The sequence below is a fragment of the Falco peregrinus genome, chromosome 7 (assembly GCF_023634155.1).
Source record: "Falco peregrinus isolate bFalPer1 chromosome 7, bFalPer1.pri, whole genome shotgun sequence".
NCBI classification, from domain to species: Eukaryota; Metazoa; Chordata; class Aves; order Falconiformes; family Falconidae; genus Falco; species Falco peregrinus.
The window spans coordinates 14,273,382-14,295,386 of record NC_073727.1 but is presented as its reverse complement, the minus strand read 5'-3'; the positions used below and the strand labels follow the sequence as shown (position 1 = coordinate 14,295,386).

Below are 22,005 nucleotides of genomic sequence, written 5' to 3'. Positions count from 1 at the left end.
GCAGATGTCTTGTGCCACAAAGGGAGAGGGCGGCCTCCCCCTCAGGCAGGCTTGCGGCAGGCCCCGGCCCGGCCCGGCCCTCAGAGCCCCCGGCAGACGGGCTCCCAGAGCGCGGCGAGAGCGGCCGTGGCTCCCGCGCTCCGCGCCCTGCCCCCCTCGGCGGGCTGCGAGTCTCCTCAGGCACCGCCACACCCCACCCTCACACTGCCGCCACGCGGCTGGCCAATAGTCGCCAAGCCCTGCGCGCACGCCCCGCCTCGCCCTTCCGCTCCAGCCAATGGGAGCTAAGCAGGCTCGGCGGGCTCGCACCTCACCCCGCCCCACCGGCCGCGGCCGCGGGGCGCTCCACCCTGGAGGGGACAGCTCCCGAAGGCTCTGGGCTGAGCCCCGCGGTCCCAGCGTGCCCCGGCGATAACCTCCGAGCAGTCTGCCTGTAGCAGGAGTAGCCCAGTGATTTAGTCCGCTCCGCGCCCTCCTGTGCCCCCTTTCCCACCCCCCGCGGTGATGAAAAATGGACTCGCCCACTTGGGCGGCCGCGTAACGGTACACCCGCGGGTCACGTGGGCGGTGCGTGCTATATGAGGCCGAGAGGGGGGGCAGCGGTGGGCAGTTGCTGAGCATCGTGCGGGGGGTGAGGGCGGGGCGTGAGGGGGTAAGGAGAGGCCGCGATGAGCTCCGGGCCGGGGATGCTCAGCCCCGGCTCCACCGTGTCCCTTCGGGTCTGCACTGTGGGCCTGCGCCCGGAGGTGCCCGTCGTGCGCCTGTGGGGGCTGCCAGCCGAGCGCAGTGCTGAGTATGGCCGCCTCCACCGTGAGCTGCAGGCGGTGGCTGGGCCGCGGCTGGCGGCTGGTGGGGTCGAGCTGCGCGTTGGCGACCTGGGCCTGGTGGAGGTGGTGGGGGTCTGGTACCGCTGCTCTGTGGTGAGTCGCTGCGGCCGCGACTACCGCGTGTTCCTGCTCGATGAGGGCTGCACGATGCCCGCGTCCGCCGATTACCTGGCGAGGGGCCACCGGGAGCTGTTCCAGCTGCGGCCCGCGGTGCTGGGCTGTGTTGTGGCCAACGTGGTGCCCTCAGGAGGCCCCCAGGGGGCGGCCTGCGGGGACATGCCTGTCTCCAGCTGGGCGGTGGAAGCTATGGAGTTCCTCAGCCACCTGCATGGCAAGGAGGTGGCTGGCCTGGTGCAGGAGGTGGTGATGCCGCAGGTCATAGTGCTGGAGCTGCCCCAGCTGGTGAGCCAGATGCAGTGCCTGGGCCTGGCCAGGCAGGTAGCTCCCAGCTGGTTCTGCCAGGTGCTCAGGCACTGTCTGTCTTACAGCAACTTAAGGAGCCAACTTAGGCTGCAGCCTCCGGCACGTTCCCATGTCTTTTCAGTGGTGCCGCAACTTCTCAATGTTTTGCATGTGTATCGGCCTCTGTGGCCTGCCTTGGATTACTTTTACCCGCAGCTTCAGTTAGGTGTGACAGAGCCTGTCCTAGTGACCCATGTTGCTGACCCCCACCACATCTACTGCCAGTTGCAGAGCCTGTCCCAGGAGATCCGTTGCCTTTCTGATACCATGTGCCACATTTATGACCGGTGGGGGCAGGATTTACTACCCAAAGTGGGCTCACCGTGTGCTGCCCGGGGCACAGATGGCCAGTGGTACCGTGCGCTCCTGCTGGAGCTTATGGCTGGGGGGCAGAACCAGCAAGTGGCTCTGGTGATCTTTGTGGACTGTGGCAGGAAGGAGACTGTGACCAGAGCTAACCTGCGCCATTTGCCTGTCGAGTGTTTTCGCATGCCTGTGGTGACCTACGCGTGTGCTCTTCAGGGTATCTCAGATGGGGGCTGTGGCTGGTCCCCATTGCAGATCGATGAGCTGAAAGCATTGGTGCTAGGCAAAGGAGTGAGTGCTCACATTGAAGCCTTTAACTCCATTGAGCATCTCTATTATGTGAATCTGTATGGAGAAAACGGTGTCAACTTGAACAATTTCTTTGGGGTGCGGGCTCACTGCCTAGTCAGCAGCCGTGTGCAGGTCAGCCAGACTGAGGCTCAGGAGCAGCTGGAAGTAGAAGAACCAAAATTGCCACCAGGATCACCTGTTGCTTTAACGCACAGAGATTTGGCCTCTGTTCCTGTAAGTGGTGTGCTTCTGAATTTGGGTGCATTCCATGATGTGCAGGTCTCCCACCTCCGAGACCCCTCAGAGTTCTGGCTGCAGCTCTATGAGCATCGCCAGCTCTTCAGGCAGCTGAGGCAGCACATGTGGAATTTTTACTCCCATGTCAGCAAGGAAGATAGTGCTGGGTGGGACCTACAGCCTGGATCCTTTTGTTGTGCTAGTGGGAAAGAAGGTGTCTTCTATCGAGCAGTGATCACCAAGGTGCTGCACAGTGGGGTGGAAGTACACCTGGTGGACAGGGGCAATACAGAAACTGTAGATCCTTGTGTGGTAAAGGAGCTGCTCCCTCAGTTCAAGGAACTACCTGCTTTAGCTCTCAGGTGTTGTTTGGCAGGTGTCCCCTCTCTGAGAGGGAGCTGGAGTAAAGAATCTGTGTCTGCATTCAGAGAGACTGTACTGAACAAAGGACTAAAGGTTCATTTTTTGAGTGTGCAGGGTGACAAATACATGGTTGAAATTTTTGTCCAGTCACAGTTAGGAGAGAAAAGTGTAAGTAAACTCCTGGCCCAGGGAGGGTACGCTGAATACCAGAGGGGTGAAATACCCAAGACTTGCCAGAAGCCATCTGATAAGGCTGTGAGCCAGGCCTCTTCCCTAGCATCTGCTGGGGAGGAAACGCAAAGAATTGCAGAGAAGAGGCTCAGAGAAGAGTCTGGCCTAAAGAGAAGTGATAGAGCACTTAATCCTTCTATGGCTCCCATAGTCAGGGAGCACCCTGTTGCAGCCGTTCACAGTTCTGAAAGTAGTGAATCTCTTCCTGCTCCTAAGTATGAGGCCAAGGAAAACCTGCCCATCTCTTGGAGACAGAGTGATGTAGAAATGAAGGCAGGTTCCCCTTACGGATGTCATATAGAAGTGGGCAGTACAGTTAATGTTGTTGTGTCATATGTTGAAAATCCTAGTTGTTTTTGGTGTCAGTTTAGAAATTGCCGTGACCTTCAGGTATTAATGGCTGAAATTCAGGAGTATTGTAAAAATCTGTCCCACCCACGTGCTTGGCCAAATTCCGTATGTTTAGCCCAGTACTCGAGGGATAAGAAGTGGTACAGGGCTTCAGTTATTAGTGAAGTTCCTTCTGCAGGAAAAGTCGAAGTCATATATGTTGACTATGGCAACAGAGAGCTGGTCTCTCTAACAGACCTCCGCTTAGCTGATGAACGGTTTCTTAGGTTAGAGGCTCAGGCTTTCAGGTGCAGCCTTTACAACTTAATCCAACCAAATGGTCAGGATCCTTTTGCTTGGGATGAAGAAGCGATTCAGGCTTTTGAGGAGTTTGTTGATACTTCGTTATGGTACTCTGAACTGAAGTGTACAATATTTGCCTTGGCTTCCATAAACAATACAGAGCTGTTTAACATTGTAGATCTAAGGACACCTTTTCAGAGTGCTTGCCAGTTTCTGACAGAGAGAGGTGTGGCCAGAGGCTTATCCCCTCAAAAGCCTCTGGTATCCTCAGTTCAGCTTCACTCTTACTATTATTCTGGGCACAATATAAAAGTTGGGAGTGAGGAAGATGTTTATATTACACATGTTGAGGATCCATGGACATTTTACTGCCAACTTGAAAGGTGTGCAGGTGTCTTAGCACAGCTTGCTGATAACATCAGTTGCCTAAGTAAAACACTGACCAGCTTAGAAACCTTGCAAAAGTCTGGGAGCTTGTGTCTAGCAATGTATACTGACAATCACTGGTACAGGGGAGTAATTATGAAAACCAAACCTAATACAGAAGTCTTCTTTGTGGATTTTGGAAATGCAGAGACAATAGAGAAAGATCATCTGCTTCCTTTACCCAGTGATGCTTGTGATATTGTGCTGTTGCCAGTGCAGGCCATAAAGTGTTCCTTATCTGATATACCTTGTGTTCCCAAAGAAGCTACAACATGGTTTAAACAAGCTGTCCTAGAAAAGCAATTAAAAGCAACGGTAATAGCAAAGGAACCCAATGGTAAACTGTTGATTGAGCTGTTTGATGGTGATACTGTCATCAGTGCAAAACTGAAGGAGGAGTTTGGCTTAGTAAATGATACAGGACTGTGTAGGCAGGTAGAAAATGAAGCATCATGCTTTAGAAATACAGATGTGAATGAGAGGAATGAGACTGCAGAGTCACCTTTAAATGGTAGACCTCTTGAAGGAAACAAATGGAGATCTGATGCCCAGGGAGGAGGGAAGAGTAGCAAAAAGCTCTTCGAAGATGTAAACCTTTTCCAGCCTGCTAAGAAGGGAGATTTGGCAGCTGGATTACTAGAATCTGATGAAATGCTTAGCAGTCAGAAGGATGCTGCTTTAAGTAAAGTGGGGGAGGAGTCTCTGCTCTCTGCCCAGATGGATACACAGTCAAGTATTAAATCTGATGCTGAAGGCGGATGTGTAACACTGACAGATGCATCTGACCTACTGCAACAGAAGATAGTGCCAGCTCTTAAAGTGTTAGTGTATGTGTCTCATGTAAATGATCCGCTGGATTTTTATGTTCAACTAGAAAGTGACGAGGCTCAGCTTAATAGCATTTCAGAAAGCTTAAACAGCAGGACACAAGCAAAGAACACTTGTGGACAACTTTTCCAAGCAGGAGACTTAATCAGTGCTGTTTATTCAGAAGACAGCCTGTTGTATCGAGCTGTAGTAAAAGAGAAGACTTCTGACAATTTGATAAGTATACAATATATTGATTACGGTAATACTTCGGTAATTAATGTTGATGAAGCACACAGACTCCCTGAAGACTTGTCATCTATTCCAGCAATAAGTATTCATTGCTTCCTAGGTGGACTTAAAAACACTGACTGGACAGAGAAAGCAGTGCTTTACTTCACCAAGAGAACAAGCGAAGTTCTGCTAACCTGTGAATTTGTAGAGAAGGTACAGGATAAGTGGGAAGTTATTCTCAGTGACCATCAAGGTCTAATAACAGTGGATTTAGCTGATGAAAATCTTGCAAGTAGGGAAAGATCTTGTTCAATGGAAATACTTGAAAGAAGAGAGAACAGTGGTGTGATAACCGTGTGTGAACCTTCGCCTCCTCAGGCACAAAATGAAATTTCCTGTGTAAGTGATTGTAAATCATTTACCTGGAAGTTTCCAGAGGCAGGTCAGACCATAAAAGTCTATGTCACAGTGGTAAGTGGTCCAGAATACTTTTGGAGTCAGAGTGCTGATACCGAAGATATGCGCTACATAGAGCAGAAAATAGAGGAAGCTGAAAACCTTGGACTAAACTCTTTGAATGACTGTAGATCTTGTCTTAAAAGTGGTGATATTTGTCTAGCAAAATATAGTCAAGATGGACAGTTCTACAGAGCTAAAGTTAGTAGTGTAAAATGTGACAACATAGTTGTTAGGCATGTGGATTATGGAAGTGAGGAAGCTGTTAGCATAGAGGTGGTCAGACAGATTCCATGTGAATTGCTCAAAGTCCCTAATCAAGCATTTGCTTGCTGCCTGTCAGGTTTCAGTTCCTCAGAGGGCTCATGGCTTAGTGAAGCAGAAAAGAAGTTTTATGATATGACCAAAGACCTTTTATTAGAAGTTGAAGTAATAGAAACTCAGGAAGATAAAGCTTCTGAAATCCCTCTGTGTGTTGTCAAGCTGGAAGCTTCTGGTAAGAGTATTAATGAAGAGATGAAGCCTTTCTGGAAGGCTAATAAAGGAACATGTGCCAATGCATTCTCAAACCTTGAGAACTTCTTAAAGGAAAACAGATGTCCAAAGAGTGATATGGGTCTTTTTCTTGAAAGAGAAGCTACTGCTGTTTGTGGATCAGCTCAAGAAGAAAGTGCAAGTGCTTTACTGTGTTCTGAACCTTGCCTGGGTGTAACTTCTGAGTATTTAAACACTGTAGAAGCAAATGGGTCAGTGGGAGCTGTTGAGTGTCTGTCTGGGAAGGCTGGTGATGGGTGTGAAACAGCTGAGAATCAAATCAATTTTGATAGAGGGAGATCTCTGTCTGAAGGAGAGAGTGATAACAACGTGTTACTAGAACCAGTGAGAAGCTGCAGTCTTTGTATTTTGGGGAGTGAAGTGAAAGCTGCGGAACAAGAATTATCCAAAGTACTGTTTCAAGAGGATGCTGAGCTGAAAGCAGAACTGACAGGCAGTGCTTCAGCAGCCAGTCTTTCCCTAGGAAGCAAACAAGAAGAACTGGAAAAACTGCCAGTGCTGCAGGTACAGTGCTCTTCAAGTGATGAAACAGGGACATTAGTAGAACGGGATCGATTACAAATGCACTCTTTGTATGATGATCTGAGAGAGTTCGTACAGGAGCTAGAGATGCTTCCAGTGCAGTCCTCCTCTAGTGTAGAAACTAAGGAAGCTCTGGAAGCAGAATCCCTTGAAATGCAGACAGCTTCGGGCAGCAAAGCAAGAGAGAAGTCATTGGAACAGGCATCGTTTGAGCTGCCAGTTGTGAGTGAGGAGACAGGGGAGTTGGCAGCTCTGAAATTTTCTGAAGTCTTACCATCACTTAATGAGAGGGAGAACTTAATGCCTTCAGTTAGCAGTGGAGAGAAGACAGTAGCGTTGACTCAGTCTGATGTTCAGCTTTCTTTGGGAGAGAAGGTGAAGAAACTGGAATTGAATTTGTCTAGAATCCATAAAGCAGAAGCTATAAAAGAAGACTGGATGGACATAGAGTCTCTTCCCCTAAGGCTGTCTTCTGGTGGTAGATGTGAGAAACAACTGCACCGGAGGCTCGGTGACATACTGTCGATGCTAGGTGCTGCAACTGAGTGGCTGCTGGAACTGGTGCAGCCTGATGAGAAGTCATCTCAGGAGGATGAGGAGTCATCATCATTAGGGTTGCTGGAACACACTGCACTGCAAAGTTCTACAAATCGTGGAAGTCAATCTCCATTTCTTCAAAAAAACATAGTGCGTCAGCAGCCTGTTTGCACCGTAAAATCCTGTGACTGCAAAGTTGAGAAACACAAGGAGTGGCAGAAGAAGAAAGATGACTGTTCTGTGGAAGAATGGCTGAAACAAGGCTTGACTGACTTAATTAAAGAACGTGGAAATGCACGTGTGCAGTCTTCAGACTGTAAGCCTGGGGATGAAGAAGCAGAAGATAAGCAAAATGATATCTCGGCTGAGTGCGGTGCAGGTAGAGTATCTGATTTTAAAGAGTTAGATAATATGTTGTGCACATTCAAACGTGAGAATAGCTTTCTTGTAGAAACTTAACTTTTATTCCCTAATAAGTTACTATATTAATGTTAATATCCGTATGCTATGATGAGTTAAGGATGTCACACTAAGTGTAGTTATCTTGGGGATAATATGACAGTCTAACATAAACTAATCTTACTTTGAGATTTTAATGATTCTATGATTAGAAATTATTTCTGAACTTGAAATGAATATGCAAGACTGTTCAGGATGACAGATTTTAAAATTTCAAAGATTTATTAAATAAAAGTAATTTGGAGAGGGGGCAGGAGAGTATGGGAGCGGGGTTGCGAGGGATGTGAAGTTTTCGGAGGGGTGGTTTTTGTGTTTTGTGGGAATTTTTTTGTGTGGGTCACACCCCCCCCCCCCCCTTCATCGATATGTCATCATTTTTGTAGAACACAATGAGTACGCTCGTCATCTGGAGGGCTTTGCTGTTGGTTCCAAATGTGTGGTGTGGAGCTCTCCAAAATGGTGCAAGGCTGTCATTTTGGAGGGGTCTGAAAAAGGTACCAAGGTAAGCATGGTTTGAATACTCTTTCTGCATTCTTTCAGTGTGGCCCTTCTTTGGGCTTTCTCCAAACTTTGAATATTGTACAGAATTTGTTACAGAATTTCAGATTTAGTATTGCAAAGGCCAATTCTGTAGTACTTGCAAAGAGACAGCAGTGTCTCAAACTGAGTGGATGCTGTATGTCAACACTTGATCTTCCCTTCACATCTTATTCCCCCTGCCTTCACGGGGAAGACTGAAGGGTCTGACTCCCGTTTGAGATGGAACCACACATGTGAGCACCTGTCTAGCCTGCAAGTTAATGCTCTGCTGTGAAGCTGCGTTACTATTAAATGATCATGAGACTGGATGCTGTTTTACTGATGTTTTGAGGAACTGGTGCTAGAACAGTAGAAACTTGGGAAGACACTTAAATTACACTGTAATTAGTAACAAATACACAGCTATTCCTACTTCAGTGAAACGTGTATTGAATTAGTGATTGGTGGGAGTTAAAGATTATAATCTAATGGGCTGCCTTATTCTACTGTTAAGCTATGGGATAAATGAGAAGTTTTCCTCCAGTTTGGGGGGAGTGTGTGTGTGTACACATACGCACAGGCTTTGTACTTTAAGTCATAATTTAAGGTTGCAAGTCCAAAAGATCATTTAATATAAGTAACTTCTTGGCATTCAATCTTTTTGGAAGATTGAATGCCTGAGATCACGGAAGCCAGCTCTTTTGCTAGTAGATTCCTTGGGTATCTAAAGCTCACATCAGCTGTATTTAGATGAGTGTCAGATATGTAGTGATACCCCTATTCATCAGTTTCCTACCAGTTCTGATCTAGTAGGTGTTTTCCAACCTTCCTCTCTCATCATAATTAGATTAGAAGCCCAGGAGAGCCTTGAGCAGATTTGGTAGTGATACTCAGCCTTATTAGAGGCTAACTTGCTCTTCCTTGCAAGACCTAGACTGAAAGCCTTCTCAAAGTACAGTCATCAGCTGGCTTTTCCTACTACTGTGTCTTACTTGCTGAGTGCGTTCTCAGGATCTGCTGCCATACTAGATGGGATTTGGCTCTGTCTGTACAGGTCTTGAATCTCTCCAGTGGCAATGAGGAGATGGTGGATCCTGAGAATGTCTGGAGTGGTATTCCTGACTGGCCTTGCGGATCATCTGAGGTACGGCAGTGTGGTGGTGCACTGGGCAGAACAGTACTATGGTGGGTTTTTTTTTCAGAAAGGGTCCTCTGAGTTTAGTTGTGATTCTTCCTGTGTCACCAAGAGAACAGAAAGGTAAAGTAGCGTTAATCTGTGCATCCATGCCAACTGCTAGAAGCACAGTCTTTTTCTTTAAGACATCATCTTGTCCTTCCTTCTGTAATGGATCTTTATGGAGACTCTAGAAGTTTGTGTTAATCTATTATATAGCTGATATGTAAACTAGTTATATTAACTATTTGTATAGATTTATATAAACTGCCAGCCATTTGGCCTGAGAACTGAATTCAGTCTGGAAACAGATCCATGAAAACAGCTTGAAGGAAGAGACGTTAATGGAAGACTGCTATTAATTGGGAACCATAGAACAATGCCAATATGCAGCTTTTGACAGATCGTGCTAATAGAGCATGTAACTGACTGGTAAATGACAAAATGCTGCTATTACAAGGTCATTAGGAAATGATAGGAAGGTTTTCACCAGTGTTCTTCATTAAGTACCAACAAATGAAAAACTTAGTCTGGAACCTAAAACTCGGGTTGCCAGCCATGATACTGACAATAACAGAAGGAATTTCAAGTTAATTTTTCACGGCAGTTTTGATATCAAAGTGAAAAGTGGGTAGAAGACTTCTGTAGTGGGTTAAAAGGGAGGGGGAAACAGTGGTAAATAGGGGTCCAGCAGTGCTGATGTTCCACTGAGGGGCTTCCTCTATGACTAGACTGTTACATTATAAGTGCCAGCTTCCTAACAGAATCCCCTCTTGTTTAGGCAGTACCCCCTGCAACAGAAAACTTGCAGTCCTTACCAGAGGAGTCCTTACTTGAAGGTAAGATCACCTTAAACCTCCCAAAGAAGGTTGTATACTCAGTGTTTGGATGCTTTCTGAATCTTCTAGAAAATATTTTAGAGAATACAGTTGAAATACTTCTTTTGAGCTTATGTATTTACTCTAATACTGTTCTTGTGATTTTTCATAGTATCATTAGTTTAGGTACTGTCAGTTTAATGGTGAATACATGAAATGAAAGCTGCTACCCTGTCTTGATTAGGAATCAGTTTAGTATTTATTCAACCTAGTGGATTGAGCCTCTTGGGCAAGTTGGGGTGGTACACCTAAGTTACAGGTTTTGGTAGGGTTTTGAGCATTGGCCACTAACATGCAAATCTTGCTCGCATTTCTGAGGCAAGGTAAGGAACTGCTAGGCAGACTCTACTAAACATTGTCGTTTTGAATTTGAATGCCTCGATACCTTACATGGATCTTGCTCCATGAATGTAAACCCATGCTAATACCACCTGAGTTGTTGTAAGGCTAGTCTGTGAACAGTGCACCTACATCTGTATTGTTACTTGACATTTTTGAAGTGTTACTGGTGAACTCCTGTTCTGTGTACCAAAGAAAATAGTATACAGGTTCTTTGTTTCTTTGTGATTATACTATTTTCATAATCTATGGAATCATAGAGTAGTTCTGGTTGAAAGGGACCTTTGGAGGTGCTCAAAGCCGGGTCAACGAGATGAGGTTGCTTAGGGCCTTCCTCCCAGGTCTGGAATCTGTCCAAGGACAGAGATGCCAGAACCTCTCTGGGCAACTTGTTCCAGTGTTTGACCAGTAGTTGCCTGATAAGAGACTGAACTACGCTTAGGTAGAGATGGTGTTTGTGTTTTCACAGATTTAATTGTTAATTGTGTTTTGGCACAACTGTACAGAAAGCTGACTGGTTTATGGGTAACAAATAATGAAGTCTGTCACACTGATCTAGTTACCTGTTAGGCAAAGAAGTACTTAAAAGAATGTGTTCAAAATGTTAAACTAGTGAATCTACAAATCCTTCCTCAATTGTATCACTCAAGTGCAGGATTATTCTTGATCTTGCTGTTTCTGGTTTTGATGATACTTTTACAGTTTTTACCACATCATTATAGGGTGGTTTTTTTCTCCTCTTTGGTTGCTAATTATTATTGTCCAGATTTGTCCACTCTTTGTGTTTCTTAAATACTTTGCATGGTATTAGTTTATGCACCCTCTCAGCAACAGCACAGAAAAGGTGAGCTAACAACATGCAACCATGTGGCACAAAACTGGATCTTGCTGCACACATGGGCTGCTGACTGGAAAGGCAGTTTGAATAGAAAGTACCTGACCCACAGGATGCAAAACCTCCTGCAGTGGCTTATGCTAAACCTGCTGAGGGATGGAGTGGCTTGAACTCCTAACTGAAATCTGGGAGCACTTCTTGCTTCACCTTCTTGGGCAGTACTCTTGTTTCAACTGCGTTGTCTTTGTACGATAACTTTGCCTAAGTGTAGTCTTTTCATACGGTCCAATATGTTTGATGACACTAGTTTGAAGCCTTGTAGAGCTATGCCTTTAAACATGTATAAAAGCATTAACAGCTATAGAAACATTTTGATGGGTCTAATCTATTTTTATTCCCTGTAGAAAAGCAGAGCAGCTGCAGTTCAGCTAATTCTGAAGATCCTTGTGTCTGCCAGCATTTCTGAAACCAAGTTACATGCTCAGAACACAAAGCCAACCAAGCACCATTTGGCTTGAAGTCTTGTATTTGGTGGTGTTAAAATCAATGGAAGGAGGAGCTGGAATAGATCAGTATATGACAGCCCAAGCTTTGTCTTTTGTATATGACTTGTGTTCTTTCCCTATATGTAAGCCCAAATGCTGGATGCATGCTAAGACTCTTTTCTTTGACTGTACTACTGCAGTTAGATGTAGCTATGCACGTTCTGCAGTTACTGGTTCTGTTTTGACCCTAACAGCTCTCAGAGCACCATGAGTTATGGTGAATGCTTTGAAGCATCCCACAGTTGTGTACAAAATAAAACTTGCATTTCTGACATGGCCTTAACCCCACTAATGAGATACCAAGCATTTCCTATAATTATGAAGCAGGTCGAGTAGAATGGTTTTGCTGCTGCATGTGTACAGTGGGGCAAGAACTTCCTTAAAATAGCTCCAACTTACCTTCTATTCTCCTCCTCTGTTGAAAAGGGGTTTCTATTTTGTAGTCCCATTCCATGCTCCTGTATACCATAGTGGCTTCCTCCTCTTCAGGGGCTATGGATTTTTCATACTACCATAAAGACTTAGGAACCAGAGATCTCTGACAAGGTATCTGAAGTGTTAGTGCTTACTCAGTAAGAGGAACACTTACATGTTTATTCCCTTAACAAAGACACATTATACTACATGGTGGTAGGCTGGAGAGAATTTAATGAAATTCTGAAAACATGTCTTAGATGTTGTTGCAATCTCATGTTAAGATCACAGATTATATAAATAGTTAATTACACTGTTAACAGCTTTGCATGTTGTGCTTGCTTCAGTTGCAAAATCAGCTAACCTGATTTTGCAACCAACAGGCTACTGTTAGAAATGATTCCCCTTTTGCAAGGTTTAGTCATTTAGAAGTCTCTCTTCCATGTGGCAGCTTCAAAGAGTTCAGCTCTAAAAATCAGAGCTGCCTTTAGCCAACCACAGTCAACTGTTTCTACAGACAGATACAGACAGCAATGCTAGTACCTGGACAAAGACAAGTGTCTGGAGACTGTTACAACTATGAGAGACAGCAAGATGATCAGGCAGTGCTTACATATGCCTCTCTTATACTTTCACCTATAACAGTATGACAGAGATCAACAAGAGAGGCACTGCTTAGAGCTTTGCCTAAAGGGAATTACAGTTGCTGTAAGAGTGACAGTTTCAGCAGCTTTTGGAATGGAAACACCCTCTGACTATGGCAGTAAACACAGATCTGAAATGTAAGTGGATTAAGTTCATAGGAGAAGTCCTGTGTCTGAACAAACACCTTTTTAGCTCTTACTTTCACTCTTATTTTAAGGACAGTTTTTCTTCCACTGGCACCTCTCTGACTAGAAGGAGCAAAAGCCTCCTCCGCCTCTCAAATGTTGTCAGAGCACAGCTGAAATACTAAACAGTTCAATAACAAAGATTAATTTTTTTCTTACACTGCAAAAAAAAGGCTTGCTGCATGCAAACTGACTTAAAGCTTGGTAAGTAGAACTGTAGTTCAGGGGTCCTCAAACTGTTTAACCAGGGGGACGGCGCACAGATGCAGTGGCAGGCAGTCATCTGCGGCTGCTTGGTTTCCCCCCCTAACCCCTGGTGGGGCAGGGGGGGTTCTGTAAATACCGGGGGCCGTATCCAGCCCGTGGACCGTAGTTTGAGGACCCCTGCTTTAGTTGAATTCCTTGAAGCTTAACCTCTCTGCAAACTTGATTTTCAGTCAAAACCAGAAAGCACGTTTCAATTGCCACAAAGTGATTTCTCCCCAGTTGCCTATAAAGCAGTAGTTACCCTGTTGCAGTATTTCAGATAATCCCATGAACTCATTTGAATGAAAACCTCTCCACATTTTCATGATAACATAACCTAATGCCTTTTCTTTGTTCCACACCCCAAAAGCTGTGTAGGTGGCCAATGCTATCATGTGTCTGAGCCATGTCTGGCCAGCATTAGTGTCCTCAAGTCTGTGACATTCTCAGTACTGCTTTGTAGTCCTTATTCAGGTTCAGCTGGAGATAAGTCAATATTGGTACCAGGAATAACATTGGGTCCTATGCCATCCACAAGAGAATCCCACTTATCGAAATCTTTCTTAAGACCTATAAAATGTGGGAAAGAAAACCCAAGTGTTAGTAAGTTAAGTAATCAGCTACACTGAAAAATTAAATCAACTTGGCAAAGTAGGGGCAGGATGATGTTTTAAGGAGGGAAAAAGGACGCTCCAGGTTTTTACATAGCAGAACAAAACTCCCACGAAGTTCCTCTGAGTTGCTTGGATTACAAAAGTAACCAACAAACCTCTAGAAAAAGTCTGACTTGTTTTTTCCACTCAGACTTTTCTGACACTTTTGATCTTGTTCTAAACCAAATGGATATATAAAAAGCTTCATAGGAATTAAGTATTCATTAACGTCATACTTTGAGGTAAACAGATACTTACTTAAATGTTTCTGCAGAAAGGCTAATGAAGCATGATTGCTTATATCAATAGCTTCATTTGGATCTATTTCTCCTTTTAATTTGAAAAATCTTCCAATTATTTCTCCGCTCACAAAGGTAAAGTCAGGAAAGCTCTGATGTACTGATCCCCTGCAAATAGAAAAATTATCAACAGGGTTTTAAGAATGCAGTTGTCTGGTTAAAAGATGCCACAGGTTGCACAGACTTATTCAAAGACAGTCATGCACCTTATGCTGTCTTCTTTAGCAGAAGAAGATAAAACAGATTACTCTCATGAACATGCACGATTAGCAGTAAATTCTGTCCTAAAGGGCAGTTTTGTGCATGCTTAATGTAAGTCACTATAACTGCAATGGGAAAAAAGAGTAGGCTTGGCAAAACGTTGTCTCTCTGCTCTGAGGTGGATTACAGAGCCATCTGCTCCCCTGTACACGGTTTCACTAGGTGAGGCTTCCAGGTGCGTTTATGCACTATGTAAAGTGTTCAAACACAGATGATGCATGAGGCCCAGAGCAAAATTTGTGCCCCAGGGTAGGAAGGCACACCTTGGAGTATCTTATATTTAGGGTTACGGGCTGCTTTGAGAGAGATCTTTGACTCCACTGTGGGGGACATATTGCTAATTTAAACACGCAGGGAAAACCTGGGCCATGAGGAAGCAGTGACTCTCTGCAGGTACATGTAACTGAACAGCTCCAACAAAGGAGTAAAGACTCCTCTTCAACCACAGAAACGATGCCTCCTGGACACTTACTTGATAGTGATCATTTTCTTGTTTGTGTCATTGGAGCTGAGCTTCTTCATCTTTATGATATTATCAGCCCACTGGAATTTTTCAGAGTTGATAAACAGCAGTGGTTGCTGGACACTGTTTTGGTAAATATCATCACCTACAGGAAGCATCCATGCATCGAGGGCAATGCCACACCTGTCAAAAATAACCGGATATTGTCAGAGAAGCAGAAAGCTTTGTATGGAGGTTCTCAGCATGCTTTGATCTGCAGGAGACACGGGAAAGAGAAACTATGATACTAAACAGGTAAACAGGTTAATGAATCATTTTGTTTCAAAATTATTTCTACTTTGGGAGAAGAGAATGAATCCTTTATTGCACATGTTGGTCTCCAATGCCAGGTACAGCTGGGCACAGGAGCTTCTGCAGCGTCCCACAGTATCATGGTATCATGATACAATATGATACAGCTATTATGTTCCACCACATCCCCACAATTGAAAGCAGCATGACTTAAGAAAACAAGACATGCCAAACAAAACTTTTCTTCAAGAGCTTATTAGTAGTTGGGGGATCTTGGGCAAGGTGCCCTGCTCCAGACCTCTCAAGTGCCAAAAGTCTCCTGCCTTGTTTTACATACTTACCTGAATCTTATTTCTTTGCTGAGACTCTCAATAACTGTAGCACCACCAAAAGAGTGTCCCATCACAGCTATCCTGCTAGTATCAACAGAATCCTGTCAAAAAAAATCCAGGTGCTGTAAGACTTTCTTTCCCAAACTTTTTTTTTTTTTTTTTAAAAGGGAATAATTGTTTGGCAGTAGAACCTAGTGAAGCAGGTAGAGCATCATTTCAGCTCCATTACTATCTATCCAGCTCGGGATAACCTGAGAATATCTTCACAGATCTATGGTGTGATCTTCAGAACAGTTTACAGGAACCAGTTTAGAAATGGAAGAGGGAAACCAGAAGCATTGTTAGGTGTTTAACAAAACACAGTCACCACCTTTCACTCACCTTTAGGCTGTTCCAGTCAAAGTTTGAATGTAGCACATTCATTACTTCCTCTCCTGAATTGATGTTAAGAATGAGATTGAGAGCTTTGATGCACTCCTGTGCTCTTTGCTGCACCTGAGGAGAAAGAGAAGTTGGGGGCAGTGCAGTGGAAGGAATTATCAGACCATCACTAGGCTTGCCAGCCCCTTGGACACAATCACAGAGTCACAGCATGGCCAGGGTTGGAAGGGACCTCTGGAGATCATCTAGTCCAACCCTCTGCTAAAGCAGGTTCCCCTAGAGCAGGCTGCACAGAGTCACGTCCAGGCAGGTTTTGAATGTCTCCAGAGAAGGAGACTCCACAGCCTCTCTGGGCAGCCTGTCCCAGAGCTCTGTCACCCTCAGAGGAAAGAAGTTCTTCCTCATATTCAGGTAGAACTGCCTGTGTTGCAGTCTGTGCCCGTTGGCCCTTGTCCTGTTGCTTGAGACAAGACTCAGTTTGATAATTTTTCCCCCTAAGTGTCTGATACAGTAACAACTATTTTAAAATGCAGAATGGAACTGGAAAACAGCTCTGACAAGGTCTGACCAACAACAAACGGACTTTAGGAGGTCCAAGCAATTGAAGCTCTTGTGTAGAGCCTCTGCACACAGAGGAATTAACCCCTGTAACATGTGCCAGAGGCCTTCAACTCCTTCATCCTGTCACTGCTCAGAGAAGGGGTTGTTAGGATGTGCAAAGGCTTAACACAACCACAAGGAAGGCTGACTCACTGCTCCTCCTCATGCTCACTCTGATGAGCCAGTGTCATTACGTCACTTGCCCCACCTGCACAACAGCCTTGAAACTGTCTTTACAATGGATAAATCCCAATAAGAAACATTTTATACATACACACTATCTTGAAAACTGTAGTAAAGCTATTGCAAATAAAAGGTTCTCATTGTTCAGTGTAAGAAGTGCTTCTGACTTTGATACATCAGTAAAAGCTTCAAAAAGAACCAAAAAAAAATAGCGTCCTTGGGATGTGAAGTGTGTAGGCAGCCAGCAAGATGTCTATGCATCCCTAAATCTCACATAAATCTCAACCTCCCGACTTCTCTGCTAGTCAGATTTGCAGGCAATAGCTTGTGGAGGTTACTTGCAAGCTCAGACAATACGTATTGAGACTTGTAAGTAGGACGTTGTTGGCACACAGGAAATGACACTTGTACTGCTGGCTGTTTGGCCCAGGGAGATCAACACCTCCCTGGCTGAGTTCGCAATAGCTGGAAGAAAACACTCCCTATTTTACAGGTCAAGTCTACGCTTGGAGAAGCTCCTCAGTATGGCCACATCACACCTAGCGTGGATGATGCTTGTAATCAGGAAGCCTGCATTGTTTACATTGCTATAAACCACATCAAAGAGTGTTGGAGATGACGAAGCAAACATCCCCCTTAAAGCAGCCATGATACATCTTGCTGTCCAACAGCACACAAAAGCCAAAGTCTAAAGCCACACGAACATTTGAATTCAACTGTGTGTAACTTAAAGACTGGGCTGGGCAGCAAAAGTGTGAAGACACAGGGAAGAAACAGAAAGTTGAGTGGAATCAGGGGAGAAACAGCTGACTAAGCTCAACAGTGTAACTGCTTGAGAAAGCAGTTTACACTGTGAAGAAAGCTGTTGGCCTTCCCATCTTCAGGGACATGGTACTTGATGCATTTTTACGTATCCCCTGAGTCTTGGCAGAAGACTGCAGACATGGCCAAAGGGAACGAGTCTGCTAGTTAGCCCTACACACACCATTCCTGCCTCTCTTCCTAGAGCGCAGACCTAGCACGAGTACCTGCTTATGGCGCAAACAACGCTCTTCCTCTCCAGTTTTTAGTTTCCTATAGTAGATCCACTCCTTCTCCATGATTGACGTAGACTCTTCCTGTGGTTCAGAAATGGACTTTTTTTTACAATAATACGTTGCTGAAGCAGATTCATCTCTGTAATATCAACAGAAGGTTACTTCTGGGGATGTATTCTGTTTGGTTTGAGATGAAGTCACCAGAAGTTTTAGATTTCACTTATCTCAAGAGATCCAGCTACCGACCAGTGCTGCTGCAATCCTAACGGAGTGTAGATAGACTTTCTAAATAATGCAGTAACTCCACCAAAACTCCCACCTCCTTTATATTCTCCAGGTTCTAACAATAAGAGGGGAAAAATAGCATGCCTGAAGAATGACAAATGATATCTACACTGGGACTTCTTATTCAAGGGTTTACCTAAGCAAATTCCCTTTAGATTAAGTTCTTCTTTAGAATAAATAGCTTTCTATACAACGTGAGAAGGTTTCTTTCCATCAGAACTCAAAAACGTGCAGTATACACACCTGTGCTCCACAGCAGCCACTATAAAGCCCTGAGAAGCCATCTCGATGCAGATAGCAGAATAGATGGTCCTGCAGTCAAAATCATACTCTGGTGAGACATGTGCATGCATAATTATCTCAATTACACTGCCTTTCAAGTGCTGACCACACTATGTATGTGCTAGCCCCCATTCAATAGTTCTTGTGTTTGAATTTGCTAGCCAGTAAGCAGGCTTTTGTATGCCAGGCACCAAAACCTGTTCACAAAACCTTGTCTTACTATCTATTCAGAAGGAAGAATGCCACGGATTTTTAAAAATTAGCACATATGACACTTTGCATCTTCAAAGACCTATCCCGAAACCAACTAGCTGATCTTCACAACATGCTTATGGATTGGTAAATACCTTCACCCCTAAAATACCAAGAGAAAACACAAATAAGTACATCGACCCTGCTTTGATTTACTGCTGTTGATTTCAGTGGAGGCATACTCATACACAGCAGCCTGTTCTTCAAATCTCTTTCAACTCCATGGGGATCTCACCCCCTACAGAAAATCTATTCACAACCATCCTTGGAGACTACTGTCACCATAGATGATGAAAATAGTTTGTCAACAAAGTTCAGAGTTACCGAAAAGCTCCAAGTCCATGGGAAAAAATGAGGAGTGGGTATTTCTCTCCTGGCTTAAAAGCAGCATTTGACTTTGCAGGACAGGTCACTGAACCTAGATAAAGATTGAAGCATATGTCTGTTATAGTTGAATTTGAAATAACTGGAGTCCGAAATAAATTCACTAGTTATTAAGGCAGGAAAGCAAAAACAGTGCGCTGGGCGGCCAGGGAGTCGCAGCTCCATCCAAGCTCGCAAATTCCAACAAGTAACACAGCCCTTTTATTCTCATCTTCAAGGCCGGTTTAAGCAAATGGTTATGCTCTCAGTCCCGTAGCAAGAAGCTGTACATTACATAGACAAAGACAAAGTTGTCATAGTAACATGAGATTATGGTTTAACATTGGCCTTGAGGAGGTCCATCTCCAACCTCATGGTTAACGGTTAACTCTTTTTCTCACCAGACAAAACATTCTCAAATCTGTTACAGCAAGATCATTCCTTTTGTTAAAAACCCCTTTGATTAGCAAATTACCCTTAGTTACTTATGACATGTCATTATTACTGAAATGAGAGAAAGCGTTTGTGCCTGTGGGAGAGATCCCAAGAATCTGGTGACCACTGATTTCAGAGTGGTCATCTAAAGACAAAGGACCAAATCTCATCCTTAAAATACAGAAGACAAACATGGACCTGATTCTGAAAATGCTTTCTACTTGGCCGAAGATATTTTCCTTCTCCTCCTCCCATCCACAGCTGAGCACAATGCCTACATATCTCTTAAACGTTAAGAGAACAGATTTTCAGGAATAGTCAGGCATGCAAGTCTTCTTGGTATTCAGTCCTTAGTATGTATCCGACCTTTGTGTATTTGCACTTTTCCCTGTGGGATTGAAATCCCGACACATAGGTGCAATTTACCCAAGCCCTTCCTAAAGCAAACTGCCCAGACACTCCTATTAACAGCAGTGGGGGACTGCTGGTCTGCCTGAGAACTGGGTCAAATTCAGCACCGAGTCTTACTACACAAACCCATCCCAAACAAACATCCTTTCTGGGGAAAAACTATTTTTAAGTCCTGCAGCAGTAACACACTGCTCACAGAGCAGTGAGGCAGCAACCTGCATACAGAGATGATGCCCTTGCACTTGTCAAGGAATAAAACCATAATCAGTCTTACCAACATAGTACTGGAAAAGCCTTTCTCCTACAACTCGGTACATATTCAGGAAGTCAGACAGTCCCTGATAGTACTCTTTATCTGGAATCCATGGCGCCTCTTCACTATTTGTGGCATCACATGATGGATAATACAGGCGCAAGAAGCTTCCCTGGGATTAGGAGGAGGGAGAGAAAAAAAGATTGATATTTGTTTATATCAATATCAGGCAGATAAAAAGGAAGATAAAAACATTTACGTCAAGGGCTTCAGATGCAAGAATGACAGCTCAAGAGAAATTCCTCTTGAGAGGAAACCTCATGAGAAAATTATTATCCTATACAGGCTCTGATGCCAATCCTGTGTCACTGTCTTTTTGCCCCGGCAATGAATTTAAAGGAGCATTACTGTTGGCATCCAGGTAGATATACATGTCACCTTCTCTAAGTTAGCCTATGGCTAATTCAAAATGCTCCGTTTAGTTAAGTTACTCATTACCAACACCCACTACCTATTTGCTCCATTTCTGCGTCTTGCTGGATCTTTCCTTCTGTCTTCCTCACTATGCCTTCCTTTGGGGAATGGTACGATAATGCAAGGCAATCAGTTTAACAGGGGTGACTGTGTCCCCTTCATCCTTCTAGGGGGGAAAAAAGCACCCTCCTAGAAGTGTATTTTCCCACTAGGTTAGCAAGACAAAACTTAATCCTGAGACTAGTTTCTGGAAGTGTAGTCCAGTGAGGAGATGCAGGTAGAGTCAGGGATATGGTCTCAACGCAGCTATAGTGCTCCTGGCTAAACAAAGCGAGAAGTGGTCGAGAAAGCTCTTGGGCAGCTGCACAGCAGAGAAGTGCAATATATTGTTCTTCCTCCTCCTCAAGATGTTTACAAGTGTGTAGTGCTCCATTTTTCTCAACAGAATTTTGTTAACCTGTGTTTTATCTGCCTCTGTTTCTTGCCACTGGTTTGAATCTTCTTTTACTGTCTGCACTCCGGGTGTTCCAGGAAACCACTGAAGCCTTCCACATTCACATGGACACTCCATACCCCTTGCCAGCATTTTTCCTACGCAGTCAGCAGCAATGTACCAACTGCATACCCTAAAGCACACCTCGCAGTAGATGAACTGTGTGTAATTTGCATTCTTACTTCCTGGTTTGCAAAGGAATTTGCAACACACTATTCAAATTTACGGTCTTGCTCGTTGGAGCAAGCAACTAAAACTTGTTGCTTTTGTTTTAGTAAGTTAAGCCTAGGACCAAAAAGAACATAAGCTTTGTAGTAAAGTCTGGTTTCTTGAACACTGATTTATCAGTTTCACATGCAAGGTGTACCAAAAAGCTTATTTAATGAAGCTTGTTTCAATTTACTCATCAAACTTAAATCAACCTTTGACACAAAGGCCACCAAGGAATAAATCATGAAACCTTCACCCATGCTGGTAATCATATTAATCTGATCTCAGAGTGGTCCTGCTGAACTTCCCCTGGTGACTAACTGCTTACAAGAAAGTGAAAGAGGTTAATTTTCTGTTCCTGAAAGAACTGCAGTTACACAGATTGCCTACGAAAAACACATTGGCTGCGCTTCTTTGTGCTAATACAGAGTAAGCTCAGGAAAGGAAAACATACAAATAATCACTACAAACTGGTCACAAGTTCCGCTATACCTGGCTAGTCTGCAGAGTAAAACCAGTGTAAATGCAGACATATTCCCATAGGAAAATTAAAAAGCAAGGGGATTTGAAATGGAAACCCATAAGCAAGCTCCTCAGCTGACTATTTACTGTCCCTGTCTTCTTATCGTGGCTTCTCTCTGCACTAAGTGCTTGCAGAACTGACCTGTTCTTTCTTGGATAGATAAAATTTCAAGAAAACATCTCATGCAGCTGAAACATCAAATACCCTCATCACCTACCCCTGCCAAATCCAGTTGGGATCTTTGTGATGAGAATGGCTACAGTCACAAAGATTGTGTGTGGAGTGTTCCCAGAAGCCCAACACAGAAGGGACAGGGTGGATGGGAAGAACCCTGTAGGTCCCGGGAGGACACAGTTTCTCTACAGTATCTTGCGTAGGAGAGTCAAGAAGGCAAGGAT

The 22,005-nt window shown here is 44.3% G+C and overlaps 2 protein-coding genes across 5 annotated transcripts in view; one reads left to right on the top strand and one right to left on the bottom strand.

The window, feature by feature from the left end:
• Positions 1 to 644: 644 nt before the first annotated feature.
• Positions 645 to 12,370, top strand: TDRD6 (tudor domain containing 6). Of its 2 annotated transcripts, none has more exons than XM_055809948.1 (5): positions 645 to 7,266; positions 7,730 to 7,848; positions 8,920 to 9,009; positions 9,825 to 9,878; positions 11,496 to 12,370. In XM_055809948.1, the coding sequence occupies exons 1-5, from the start codon at positions 669 to 671 to the stop codon at positions 11,607 to 11,609; spliced, it is 6,975 nt and encodes a 2,324-aa protein (XP_055665923.1). In that variant the 5' UTR covers positions 645 to 668; the 3' UTR covers positions 11,610 to 12,370. The 2 variants fall into 2 exon arrangements, with proteins under 2 accessions (XP_055665923.1, XP_013156058.2); XM_013300604.3 differs by having other exon boundaries at positions 9,821 to 9,878.
• PLA2G7 (phospholipase A2 group VII) overlaps positions 12,265 to 22,005 on the bottom strand; it is a 17,529-nt gene continuing 7,788 nt past the window's right edge. For all 3 annotated transcript variants that reach the window (XM_055809950.1, XM_027789170.2, XM_055809951.1), the window contains exons 3-11: positions 19,929 to 20,079; positions 18,770 to 18,863; positions 18,155 to 18,223; positions 17,618 to 17,765; positions 15,807 to 15,920; positions 15,435 to 15,526; positions 14,812 to 14,985; positions 14,038 to 14,186; positions 12,265 to 13,696 (exon numbers count right to left, since the gene is read on the bottom strand). In XM_055809950.1, the coding sequence (XP_055665925.1) occupies positions 13,593 to 13,696; positions 14,038 to 14,186; positions 14,812 to 14,985; positions 15,435 to 15,526; positions 15,807 to 15,920; positions 17,618 to 17,765; positions 18,155 to 18,223; positions 18,770 to 18,863; positions 19,929 to 20,079 (1,095 nt within the window). In that variant the 3' untranslated portion in view covers positions 12,265 to 13,592. The remainder of the gene's footprint in view (positions 13,697 to 14,037; positions 14,187 to 14,811; positions 14,986 to 15,434; positions 15,527 to 15,806; positions 15,921 to 17,617; positions 17,766 to 18,154; positions 18,224 to 18,769; positions 18,864 to 19,928; positions 20,080 to 22,005) is intronic.